At 38.9% G+C, this 13,492-nt stretch overlaps 1 protein-coding gene across 1 annotated transcript; it reads left to right on the top strand.

Annotated features, from left to right (window-relative positions):
* The first annotated feature begins 3,353 nt into the window (after positions 1–3,353).
* Positions 3,354–8,887, top strand: LOC113639259 (GTP-binding protein Di-Ras2). Its single transcript, XM_027141001.2, has 2 exons — positions 3,354–5,129; positions 6,098–8,887. The coding sequence occupies exon 2, from the start codon at positions 6,113–6,115 to the stop codon at positions 6,710–6,712; it is 600 nt and encodes a 199-aa protein (XP_026996802.1). The 5' UTR covers positions 3,354–5,129; positions 6,098–6,112; the 3' UTR covers positions 6,713–8,887.
* The last annotated feature ends 4,605 nt before the right edge of the window (positions 8,888–13,492 follow it).

The raw sequence follows: 13,492 nt of genomic DNA, 5'->3' as shown, positions 1-13,492 counted from the left end.
CCTTTTAACTTGACGTGTGCACTTAAAGCAGTTCCTGATGTCAGGCCAATGAAATGTATTTTTATCTTCATTGCATTTTATTCGAAAGAGGGTATATTTACAAAATAAACTGTCTCATTTAATGCATGAACGTTATATTTGTTAGTAAAGGTATATTCAACTTTTTGTTGCATAAACCATGAAAGGTAACACCATTAGCATCATTTAAACAAGAAATTTATATTAAATCTTATATAAACTGCTGATCATCTGGGAATTTCAAACAGACATTCCTCTAGTTTTAACACAGAAGGGTTGAAAAAACGTTTTGTTTATTCAAGTTATGTTTATTCAGCTAAAAGCTCATATAGAATTGAACAAAAAAGACGCCAAATATATTAGACGTTGTCTCTTCCTAGCATCTAACGTAACTAATTCAGGCCTGTGATTATTAAATAGTGAATTATTATGAAATATGAAGTGGAGTTAACCCTTGAATGTTGTTTGGGTATGTGGGACCCATATTCATAAACATCAATAGTTTTGAAATACTTTGCTTCCTTGTAAATTTGTTGATTTTTTCCACTCATAACTTGATTAATTTTGATTTTCTTTTTTTTTATTACATTTTATTAAAAAACAACAAAAAACTAGTAGCATTTTAATAAAAAAATGTGATGTAATAAAGGTAAAGGGCAAATATTAACCATATATGCTGTTTATATTGCTTGTAATTGGGATGAATTAAACATCTGTAGAGTAGTTATGATTTTTGATTGTTTTGTTGAGTAGTTATAATTTTTGATTGTGTTGAATTAAAAACCCACGAACACTAGCTGAGTAGCAAAAATACGAACACCATACAAGGGTTAATGAATTTAAATTTGGGGTGATGATGCTGTGGTCATGGGCCAGTGATATACTGTGAACATCTGTTTGTTATGATGTGACCCAGTGAGCTGAAACCAGTCATGAAGTTTAATGGAGGTGGCCTGGTTTTGGAAGGATGCTTTCCGGCACCACACCTGCTTAATGTTTACTTCTCCTCCCCTTCACTGATATCCGTGTCATTTCCTCTCTTCTATTTCTTCCAACAGAGCAAATTATAGAATGACAAATTCATTCACAACACTGTGCTTATGTGATCAAAAGAAAGAAGTTTTTACTCTTAATACTATTACATGTACTACTCCAATTACTCTACAGTTACTCTTACTTTTACTAATTTTACTACAATTTTTACTTTTAATACTGCTGCTACTTTTAATACTACTACTAGTTGTAACATTACACTATTACTACTATTACTTCCAACACCAATACTACTACTACTACTACTACTATTACAACTATTACTTATTAGTAGTAAAACTATTATTGGCACTATATTTTCTATTACTACCAGTAGGAAGGCATGAAGTGTATCGTATTTACTATTAATCCAGACATTTGGTTCTCTCTCGTTCAATTTGGTAAAAATATTGTTAATATTTAACCTGCTGTATGTAATTCTATCATTTTAAAAATGAGTATTTCTGTTGTTGTATTGTTTTATTGTTATTTTGAGTTTGTGTTTCATACAAAACAAAAGAAAAGTCAAGAAAACGGTCAAAGTAGATCCATTTTAAGAAGGCCCAATCAACCACTGAACCATTTTCCCCCTAAAAATGTTTATATAAAGTGCACATGTAAGATTCTAGACTTGAACACCTGACCTATTTTCAGTAAAACAAATAAAATAGGTCTTTGAGTCTGAAGAGATCATGTCGCAACTGTGTGACATTTAACATACTCTCTTCAGCTATTGTTTGGTGTAGCAGCTCTGTGGCAGCTTCTTTCATGACATTACTTTGTGTTTGAAACATTGCAGAATGAAGAGCATGCAGAGGATCAGTGATCAGAGGATCCAAAGGCACTGGTCTTCAAAGCCAAGACTATATTTAGAAAGCAGCAGGTTGACCGAGAGGCCCCAGAAGTGGCTTTATCCCAGGCACACAGACTGCAGTTTTTCACACACACTGATGGCTTTAGATTTTAACCACCAACAGAGGGCAGAACGTAACAAAAATATCTGTCAGAATTATTTATATATTATAAATGCTATTATTTAAACATCATCTTTATATTTATATATACACTGTACCTTCATGACTGTTAGATATGTTAGAGCTTGATCATTCAAAGCATCAAACATGCAATTGTTGGTCATTCCAGAAACCCAAATAAAGTTTATAAAAACAGATATATATAACATTCTGTAAAGCATATTATTAGCTTAATATTAGCATATTTCTATACAAATGGTTCCATACAATAAAAAATGCAGTCATTATATATATTATTTGACACATTGTGTGTTTTCTGGGAATCCCCATTCCCATTCTCAATGACTTTTCAAAGACCCCGTAGAGGGAATTTTACTCTGTCTAATTAGTGATATGACCTTTAAGGATAGTCTGCAAGAATCGACAGTCCCAAACAGAAACCAGCCCCAGTGTCACTAGTTCATAGCATTGTGTGTATTTTTTTTTACTGTTACACCTTTACAGTACACATTTACAAAAAATGTGAAATCATTATAAAAAATAATCTGATGTGGATGACAAAAACGCAGTCTTGCAATAATTCTAACCATGTCCTATTTTTATAGCTTTTAAAATAATAAATCCATCAGATTATCACTGTCAGAATAAGAATCTGTACATGGAATGAAACGGCTGTGGGTATGCATCAGCTAATTAGAGTGCATTTTGTTTTTCTGTCGGCGGCACATAACTTTGTTATTCAGTTCCTAATATATCCTTTTCATGTGGCTGTTTTTATCTTGAGTGAAGATGAGAGGTGGTTTGGGGCTCATCTTACAGTTCTCCTTTTCTCTCTGGTTTTACTGTATATTGGCCATAATTTTTGCATGTATTACATTTATTATAACTCCCTCAATGTATAACTGACGTCAATACCAGCAACCTGCTGCAATGCACAGTTATGTGCTTCTCCCCAAGTTTTTGATGATGATGATGATGATGATGATGATGATGATTAGGAGGAGGATGATGATGATGATGATGATTAGGATGAGGATGAGGATAACATTACTGATCATGTCAAAAATGACTACAAATGAAGAAACACTAAGGTAAACTCAATACACAGCATATTAATACACTTATATTCAGGTTATTTAGTAATCTTAATGTAAATACTGAATACCCTTAAACAATTAATAGATCAATAATAGAAATACAGAAATCATTTTAGGATATAAGTGGGTAGTATTATTGAGATTATGGGTATTATATTTTACAACTGCAGCAGCTGAGGAAAATATGCTGAAGGCCATTGTAGAGGAATTGTTGAGTGATTTAGACCAGAGTAATAATCAGCATTTAATACAGCCATGGTTGGATCTAGATGTATAAATCAAAAAGTTCTTGGAATGGTGTTTTTATAGTCGATTCCAAAATATAAGTCCCAATTAATCTTTCTACTGAATGTAAACAATCATTTAATGACAAGACTGCATGGAGGAACAAACAAAGTCCAGGAAGCAATAGAAAATTTCCAGGAAGTAAAAGTAAAACTGGACAGTAACATCCCCAGTGTTATTATCTCTTCCTGATGGGCCTAAATGAACACTGCACTAAATGTTCATTTAACCCTTGTTAATTGTCAGCAACAAAATGGCTTTGGATATCATAAATTAAATAATGTTTTAGAGACTTTCTAGAACCATCCACAAAAAAACATTTTCAAGCAAAAACAAATGCAATCAGATCTTAATATTTTCATAATCTGTCAGCGCGCTGCAATTACTGATTGTAGCACACAAGCTGTTGCACCCAGTTCATCAGACACTCTTCTGCATTCAAGGGTGAATTATTAGTGCAGCATTGAGGCCGACAGGGTAGTAGCGCAGTAGCATATTCAGTCACATACTTCGACAATAGGATTTTTCAACATCTCAGAGGCACTAATGCATAGAACCAATCACTGATTGCAATATGTCCCATCAACCAATAACTTATAAACATTGATTCTTTCACCAATACACATTTCTAAAACTCATTTCTATTCTCATCTATTCTGATAAAACAGTGTTCTATTATGAACATATTGATATGCAAACACTCATGATGCTGCAATGAATATGCAAACTGGTCTATGTTGTAAGTTGGGGAATTCTAGCAGGCGTCTGTTAGCTAGTGTACTTCCACTTAAAAAAAGTTTGCAATTGGTAACATTGGCCATTATAATATAACTGTAAATGTAGTACACCATTGCAATGCCAGTGGTATTACTGGTATTACTATTATTCACCACATGGATAATATCTGGTCAGTGGCTGTCTTTCAGTACACTCAGAAAAAACCTAATTGTTCCTTTTCTTGTCATTGGTGGTATCATTAAGGCTAAATCTTTTGTTCTGTAAGGTCCATTTATGTACATTAGATACTAAACACTAAAGGATGTACCCTTAAACCAACCAACCTAGTTAGAAGGAAAGGCGTTTGGAGAGTAATGTAGTGCCTCTTCTTTGCTGATGTCAACAAACAGATGGACTGCAGTAATTTTATGCCAATAAAAGGCACCTATAGAGAAGGTGGTCAATGAATAACTTGAACACATGTTTATTGTATTCCTCAGGACTGGAGTTTACTATGTGCAGGAATAATGTATGAAATCAGTTATATGCTCCTTCATCACCTGTCATTTGGATAAATATCGGCTACACATGATTTAATTGTGAATATTATTTTTAATGTCCTCGTGGGATTTCCCCAGCAGAATTTTTAATCAAGTCTGTGATGATAACAGATAACACTGTGTTTTCTTGATGCATGCAGGTTGTCTATACAGGACACAGTCAGGTGGTTAGGTGATGGGCTCTCAGTGCAGCCCACGCGCTGGGGGGTTTCTTGTTGCTGAGTAAAGTGGGCGGGTTTATGATGCTGTGAGATTCCACCTGACGTCACGGGGAACGAGGCCGCGCGCAACCGCGCCTATAAAAGCCTGCCTCAGCTCTCCAATGGACTTTTAGTGTCAGTGCAGCTTCACAGGTGGACAAGAAGACAACCGTGTATTTATCGTCTCTACTATACGATCCAGCATGATCACAGGAGCTTAAACTTTTCTCTTCGTCTGTGTTTTAGGTGAGTGTTTTTATTGGGGCACAGTTTTCTCTAGTACATGTAATGACTACAGGCGACATCTGGTATAATGGACTTTTATGGACTTATATGGACTTCTGCTATATGTTATTTAAAAAGTGAATAAAAGCGCAATGGAAATAGGTAGAGATACTTACAGGATATTTTGCTCTTTTGTATCCAATGCGCTTTTTTTTATCCGTCCTGCATCCTTTTTCTGCATCCTGCCTGCATCAGCACCGCTTTTGCATCACCGCTTTAACGGCATTGTACATTGCGAAAAAACAAAACAAAAAAAAAACCCAGGCCGTGTCCTGGTCAAAACGATCAAATATACACTAGTACTCAGTGTGCATGATTATAATTGTCTATTTGGAAGCGTGTACCAAGCTTTCTTGCTCTCTGTACTGCTCGAAACAGGGCGACCGGGGAGCAACGAGCTGCGTTTGCTTAATAAACACACTTTTTTCCGTATAAAATCCTTTAGATTTGGTTAAATATGCATTTTATATATATATATCTAAAAGCGAAACGCAAAACAGCAATGTTTTAGGGGAAGGACACCCAAAACTAGGATGTAAGAAAAAACAAAAAAACAAACAAACAACACATTGTAGTGTAGCGCGATGCGCATCCAGCCTGTATGTTAATGCAGCTAGTTTGACGCATGGTGGTTATATGGGCTGTGTTTCCCCCCTCAGTCTAACAGCACCCTGGAATATAGAGGATTTGATTTTGCGGATAGGGGGACACGTGTGTGAGCATGCTCCACTGTAAATCACTATAGGAAAGGGTTTCATTTACCTTCAAATGTGCTCACTGAATTTTCTTTTTAACATTACTTTTGGAAATAAAAGATCTTGAAAAAGGTAATAAAGAAGCTTGTATGAGAATACTGATTATTATTTTATTAAATGCTAAACTTGCTTATCAGGAACTCATTTCTCATTTTTGTGGTATATGTTTTTAAGATTTCAGAAAGAACGATGCCAGAGCAGAGCAACGATTATCGTGTGGTTGTGTTCGGGGCTGGTGGGGTTGGCAAGAGTTCCCTGGTCCTGCGTTTTGTGAAGGGAACTTTCCGTGAGAGCTACATCCCCACCATTGAGGACACATACAGGCAGGTAATCAGCTGTGACAAGAGCATCTGCACCCTTCAGATCACAGACACCACAGGTAGTCACCAGTTCCCTGCCATGCAACGCCTGTCCATTTCCAAGGGTCACGCCTTTATCTTGGTCTACTCCATCACCAGCAAGCAGTCTCTGGAGGAGCTAAAGCCCATCTTCGAACAGATCTGCCAGATTAAAGGTGATGTGGAAAACATTCCTATAATGCTGGTTGGCAACAAAACTGATGAGACCAGTGGCCGCGAGGTAGAGACCGGTGACGGGGAGGCCATGTCCAAGAGGTGGAAGTGTGCCTTCATGGAGACATCAGCCAAAACCAACCACAACGTAAAAGAGCTCTTTCAGGAGCTGCTGAACCTGGAGAAACGCAGGACTGTCAGCCTCCAGATTGATGGCAAAAAGAACAAGCAACAGAAACGTGCTGAGAAGCTTAAGGGAAAGTGTGTTGTCATGTGAGGGATCAAAAGAGGACGTGTCTGGATTCAGTCAGGGGAAAACCAAGGATTCAAGCTTTAACAATGTAGCAGGTCTGGCTAACACCTTTCCCACTTCACAAAGAAAGATTTGCACGTATAACCATAACACTTTGTCTTGGGAGAAGTGATTTCTTGAGTGAAGTGAGTGTTGGGGTTACTGACAGTAACCTCACAATTTACAAAAAAAAACCTTGGAGAATCATTCAGAAGTTAAGCCACTTCCATCCTGTGCTGCTCTAAAAGACATCATTCCCTGAGCTTGTCACTAATAGGATTTAGTATCACAATCTTGCAAGTTGGCGCCAGATATTAAAACACAACAGCAGTGTTTAATGCTTTGCCACCACTTTCATGCGCTCATACTGCACAGTTCAGGTGTAACTGCAAACTGCAAGGATCCAGTAATATTGGTTGCTGTGGAAAACGAGAATAAGATGATTAAAGTATGGACGAAGGTGGAATTTTAGACATCAGTTTAAATATTCTGCCCCTGACATGTATGCTCTACAAAGCAATATGTATACAGGTTTTACAGATCTGAGTATTTTGAAATGGCAATGAATTAACCATATAAAAAATGAAAAGTGGAAAAACAAAGAAGCTGCTGATTTCTGGTCACAAACACAGTTTAAATCATATGAAGTTCACCCTTTAATGGAAATATATACGGTTATATAGATGAATGTCTTTTGACAATTGTATTTTTGTGGCTTTGTGTTAGCCTCCAATGACATAGTACAAGTAATTTAAAGTAAACTGGGAGGATGACGATCCTTTATATTCCATATATTTCTAGTAATATTTCAAATATTTATTAATCTTTTTAATATTGTACACAGTTTAGCCTTCACAAATTAGGCCTTATTGCATTGAATCTCTGAAGATAACTGCAGTAGTAATGGTGTAGGAGATGGAGTTCACTGGTTAGATGAGCATTTTCCCAACTAAGGACAAATAACATATATTCTAACATATCTCTTAACAATGACAGATATTAAAGTATGATTTTGTTCTGCCTGAGATATGTCATATTTGTTTTATTATTAAGATCAATAAGATTGAGCCAGTGCTTTAATTTAAGGTTTGATTATGCTGATTTCCAAATTAAGAGTACTCAAGATGTTTACAGATTATAGTAAAAGCTTGATCTATCACTCATAGCCAGTGTGTGTGTTCACATAGGACCCACTGAAGGCAAATGAATCACTATTTAAATACCAACCTTGCTTTTTGTGATGGTGATTCACTAAAAAAAATAATAGCAGATGTTCTTATCCCAGATGCCTCATTTAGACAAATAATAACCTTGAGTGCCAGTATTTTGAATTTGTTACTGAATGTGGATTTTAAAGGTCAGTCCACTTAAAAAAATGTTAGTTAGTGTATTTTCTGAAATCATTAAGTGGCCTTTGTGATTGGTGCATGTGGTGACTGATTTAAGTGGATAAGTCCAATGAAAATGGTTATAGTTTATAAACTATATATAAAGCTTAACAGCAGGATTGCATGATTCCGGCAGCAGCAGCAGCAGGAAAGAGCTTCAGACGATGACTGTGCAAACTAAAACTAACTAACAAACCATACACTATACTTAACAACCAGCCGGATATGTTTTCTATAGGTCTAAAATCAAATAGCCTCTTTAATATTTATGAATGGATTAACATATATGTGTAGTTTTAGCATGATGGGTCTTGTACTTATAACGGTAGGCTTTGACAGCTAGCTTATATTGCTGCTACGGCGGTCTCTTTATAACATCAGTAATGCTCATGGTATGACAGATACAGTGCACTATTTATTTAAGTGATATATTGTCACAGGAATGTCACTAGTATGGTTAAAACAAAAAGGAAAAGAATGAAAATAGATTATTGCAGTCACAGTAGATAAACATATCCTCTAAACTAAAATGTAGTCACGGTACCAGCGTGTCAAAAAGAGTTGATGGTATGTGTTACTTAGGACAGGAAAGAACCTAGAATCACAAATGAATTCAATGTAATCTGTTAGTTTGCTATGATGGAACTGTAAAATAAATATATGAAATGATGTAATATTGTTTTGATGAACTGCCTGTAAAACATCATGTGTGCCTAAAAGTTTATATAGTACTGTAAATAAATCAGAAAATAAAGATAGTTCTCCATTTGAACTTGAATCCGGACTACTTCTTAACATTTCTGATATTTTAATTTTTTTGACTTTCACGAATACAGTATGTGTCTCAATATGTAGGTCATGCATTGTAGACTGACTTAATAAAAAAAATAGTTATCTAAAAATTGTACATTCTCAAAATTATCAGAATGATTAAAAATGATGCTACACTGAAGAGTCTGGTCTTTCCTAGGAGAAACATTAGAAAAGAACCTGCCAAATATACCTCCTGATGTGTGCATTTGGATAATAGGATTAAATGACACACTCACAATCCTGGTCCTGCAACAAAAAATATTTATTCCACCTTCAGCTGAAAGGAGACAAGACTATTAAAGGCCTCTTATATAACATGATTCATTTAATTTGCATGATTTACCTACTGTATAAATGTATTTAAAAAGTAAAACTGAAATGCTTAATCAATATTAATCAATATTGTATACATGGACTTAATATAACAGACTTCCATATCCTGAGGCAAACTTGATTAGATTCATTTCACATATATCATGAAGTTATGTCTTGATATAATGTGAACGGAGACACCACACCACTGAGTGAGCAATTTCGTGTAACACAGCGCTATGTAATATAAACGTATATATGATGGTAGTCTGGTGTATGGCCATATAATTTCCACAATTTTATTTTTTTATTTATATTCTAAAAATATAACATGCTTAAGCAGCTCAGCTCTAAAGCCAATTAGACTTCATAATGCCCTTTGCCACCAACCCTTCAAGGCAGTAACACATGTGAAATGTTCATTCCAGTGACCGCTAGAAAGCTTTTGTTCTTTCTAATTCAAACCAATAGACAGTGTGACCATGCTGATGAGATAGAGAGAGGCCATGGTGGGGGAGGGGTGCTATTAGATATGACTAATCAGCCTATGCAGCTCGTTATTGTGGAGTGAAGTGGTTACGTGACATAATGGCGCACCTGTTAGTGCTCACTCAGCTTGCTTGTCTCAAAGCCTCTTTTTGACCGACGGGTTCTTTTAGTGTGGTCTGAACTGGAGTGGAGTGCATCACAACACAAGCAGTGTAAAAGATGCATCAACCTGATATACTGTACACTGGAGTCAAACAGGCGTCCATATCACAAACAAACAGACAGCTTGTCATGGCTGGATATACAATAGGATACCAGATACATCTAGATATATCCGGATAAGGTTGACTTAATACACGATGATTAGTAAGGGATGTTCTCTCAGGGATATTATGCTTCTAGTATTTGCTACAGTCCCACAATTTTTTTTGCAGTGCAAATGTAGATAAAATTCACACAGCAAAAAAAGAGGTTTATTCAATAAAGTGGAAAGGATTCAGGAAAAGTCATATTTACTTCTACTTTTTGGTTCATACTCACTTTATGTAAGAGAACACTAAAATTAGTCAACAAAATTGATCACATAACTAGCAGAATTAGCAACAGAATACAAGAAACACTGGAAGCATAATATCTGAATTATGAACTGAATTATACTTATTAATAATCGCGTATTAAACCGTGTACCTTTTCTGGGTTTCTAGCTGTATCACACATTTATGGTCATTTTAACACCATAAAAAGACCATAGCTACAGTATGTATAGCCCTATCCTATCCACTGCAAAATGTCATCTTGTGCCACTTTGGTAAAAAGGTCTGTAGTTTTTATGAGAACTCAGTGGAATAAAAAAAATGTGTTTGTCTATGAGATAAATATTTTCTCCCAGGAAAGAATGCATGTTTATTATGCAGTGTTTGGCAGTGAGATTGAATGTTCTTTAAATCACTTAGCTTAATAATGTTAAATATCTTTTTTAATCAATCCAAACAATTTAATTATCAAAAAATAATAAATACATAAATTATTAAAATAGAGAGAGAGAGAGAGAGAGAGAGAGAGAGAGAGAGAGAGAGAGAGAGAGAGAGAGAGAGAGAGAGAGAGGGAGAAGACCTGCATTTCTGTGTCAATTCCTGTAACCAATGTTTAAGGTAAGCATCCAGCATCCACACTCAGTTTGATTGAAATTTCCACAAATTGATTATAAATATCAAATCAACCATTTTATAGATTTGTTTGCTATGGTTTATTAATCCATCCCATACACTGACATATGAGTTTTTTTATTTTGTGATAACAATTCTGTTTTTCCTCTCTGCCTCTCTGACTGCAGGGACTTTGTTGTTAGTGATGTTGCCACATCTGAAGAAGGAACAAACAGACCATTGTTCCTTTATAACAGTGTAATTAAATCTCTATTGATCTTTTTGAACTTATATTAAAGGTTTGCTAGACTGATTACAGTTCAGAAGTAGTTGCTAGAGAAAAGACCACAATCATGTTCTGTAGATTAGAAAAGTCAAAAGTATTAAATGATTTGCCCTAATAAGAGCCAAGGAAAAAAAACTGTTCATAGACTCATCACTATGACTGTAATGAGTCTGTCTGTATTTTCCTTTGTTTCTGTCTGCTGTCATTCCCTGCTGTTAATTGTTGGCCCCGCCCACCTATTTGTTACCATGGATATTAATTGCACTCAATCTCTTCCCTAGTCTTTGATTGTCTCCGCCTTGTGATTGGTTCTTGTTCACTATATCTACTCTGTTTGTCCACTTCCCTGGTGTGAGTCGTTATTTGGTGTAGTATGTTGTCTGTTCACTTCAATGTTCCTGTTTCCTGTCAGCTCTGTGTTCGGTCTTGTTTTGCCTGCCTGTCTGTGTACCTGTTTTCTTGTTTTTGGTTATTAAATCTCTTTACTGCATTTGGATCCTCATTCGCCTTTGCCTCACTGTGACAGAACGACTAGCCACAAATGGATCCAGTAGAAATCTTGCTTCGCCTATGTCTGGAGGATTCCCCAGTCGAGGAATATGCTGAGGTATTCATGAATTCATGTGAATTCACTTTGGAGAGAAGGCTCTAAAGGACGTCTTCAGGCATGGACTAGAGAACTACTTAATGCCGACTAGCCGAGAGATAGGATCGTTGTCGGATTTCGTCAACTTGGCATTGCTCCTGGGCGGGTCCTCCGTAACCATGGGCAGTGGAGAGACGGAAGCCGGCCTTAAATATTTTTTTTAGGGGGGGCAGCAAGCATCGGGGTCCGTGGGCTACGGAGCGGAATCAGCCACGGACGCCCGAATGCCCTACAGTACCTCCGTCCAGCCCAGTCCCGTGCACACTGACTGAGCCGATTCACATGGCTACCATACCAGCAAGCTTGGCTGAGGCCCGTGTGAACCGGCTGGTCTCCAAACTGGCGGATACCCCGATGAGGTCCCTAGCCTCACCAGCCGAACCGACCGTGTCGTCGGAATCAGATGAGCCGACCGGGTCTTCTGAACCAACCGAACCAGCCGGGTCGTCGGAATCAGATGAGCCGACCGGGTCTTCTGAACCAACCGAACCAGCCGGGTCGCCGGAACTAGCCGAACCAGCTGGTTCAACGGAACCAGCCGGACCGAAAGGGTCGCCGGAACCAGCCGGACCGACTGGGTCGCCGGAACCAGCCGGGTCGCCGGAACCAGCCAAACTGACCGGGTTGCCAGAGCAAGATGGGTTGTCGGAACCAACCGGGTCACTGGAACCAGCCGGACCGACTGGGTCGCCGGGTTGCCGGAACCAGCCGGACCAACCGGGTCACCGGAACCAGCTGGGTCGCCGGGATGCTGAAACCAGCCGGACTGACCATGTCGCCGGAACCAACCAGGTCGACGGAACCAGCCGGGTCTTCTGAACCAGATGGGCCAACCGGGTCGACGGAACCACCCGGGTCGACGGAACCAGAGGAACCGACCGGACAGAACCAGCTGGGTCGACGGAACCAACCGAACCAGCCGGGTCGACTGAAATGACTGAGTCAGAGAACGCAGTCGACATGGTTACACCCAAGCTCCCTGAACTCTCTGCCTAGCCTGAACCAACCAATTTTCCTGTGTTATCTGTCTTGTGTTTTGTTTCACTGGATTTGCCAGCCCCTCTACCTCCTGTCCCTATTTACAGGCTCAGAGCACCCCCAGCACCACCATGGGTTGCAATCACGGCCAGCTCACTGAGTGCATCGGCAGCCCTGCCCTGGTCTCCTATCCTGCTCTGGTCTCCGGCCTTGCTCCGGTCTCCGGCTCCGCCTGCGGCACCGCCCTGGTCCCCGGCCCTGCTCTGGTCTCTGGCTCCGCCTCCAGCACCGCCCCAGCCTCCTGCTAAGCCGGCGCCGCCCCGGCCTCCATCTCTACCGGCGCCGCCCCGGCCTCCTGCTCTGCCGGCGCCGCCCCGGCCTCCTGCTCTGCCACTACACGAACTCGACCCGCCCTCCCACCCTGGTTGCGCCTTCGCTCCGCCCTCCTGGACTGGTTTCTGCGTACTTGGGAGCGTCTGGAAGCTGCTCGTGGGGGGGGGAGGGTGTCTGTAATGAGTCTGTCTGTGTTTTCCTTTGTTTCTGTCTGCTGTCATTCCCTGCTGTTAATTGTTGGCCCCGCCCACCTATTTGTTATATGGATATTAATTGCACTTAATATCTTGTGTTTTGTCCTAGTCTTTGATTGTCTCCGCCTTGTGATTGGTTCTTGTTCACTATATCTACTCTGTTTGTCCACTTCCCTGGTGT

The sequence above is a fragment of the Tachysurus fulvidraco genome, chromosome 20 (assembly GCF_022655615.1).
Source record: "Tachysurus fulvidraco isolate hzauxx_2018 chromosome 20, HZAU_PFXX_2.0, whole genome shotgun sequence".
NCBI classification, from domain to species: Eukaryota; Metazoa; Chordata; class Actinopteri; order Siluriformes; family Bagridae; genus Tachysurus; species Tachysurus fulvidraco.
The sequence above is the reverse complement of the archived record's forward strand: the minus strand, read 5'-3'. Positions and strand labels throughout refer to the sequence as shown.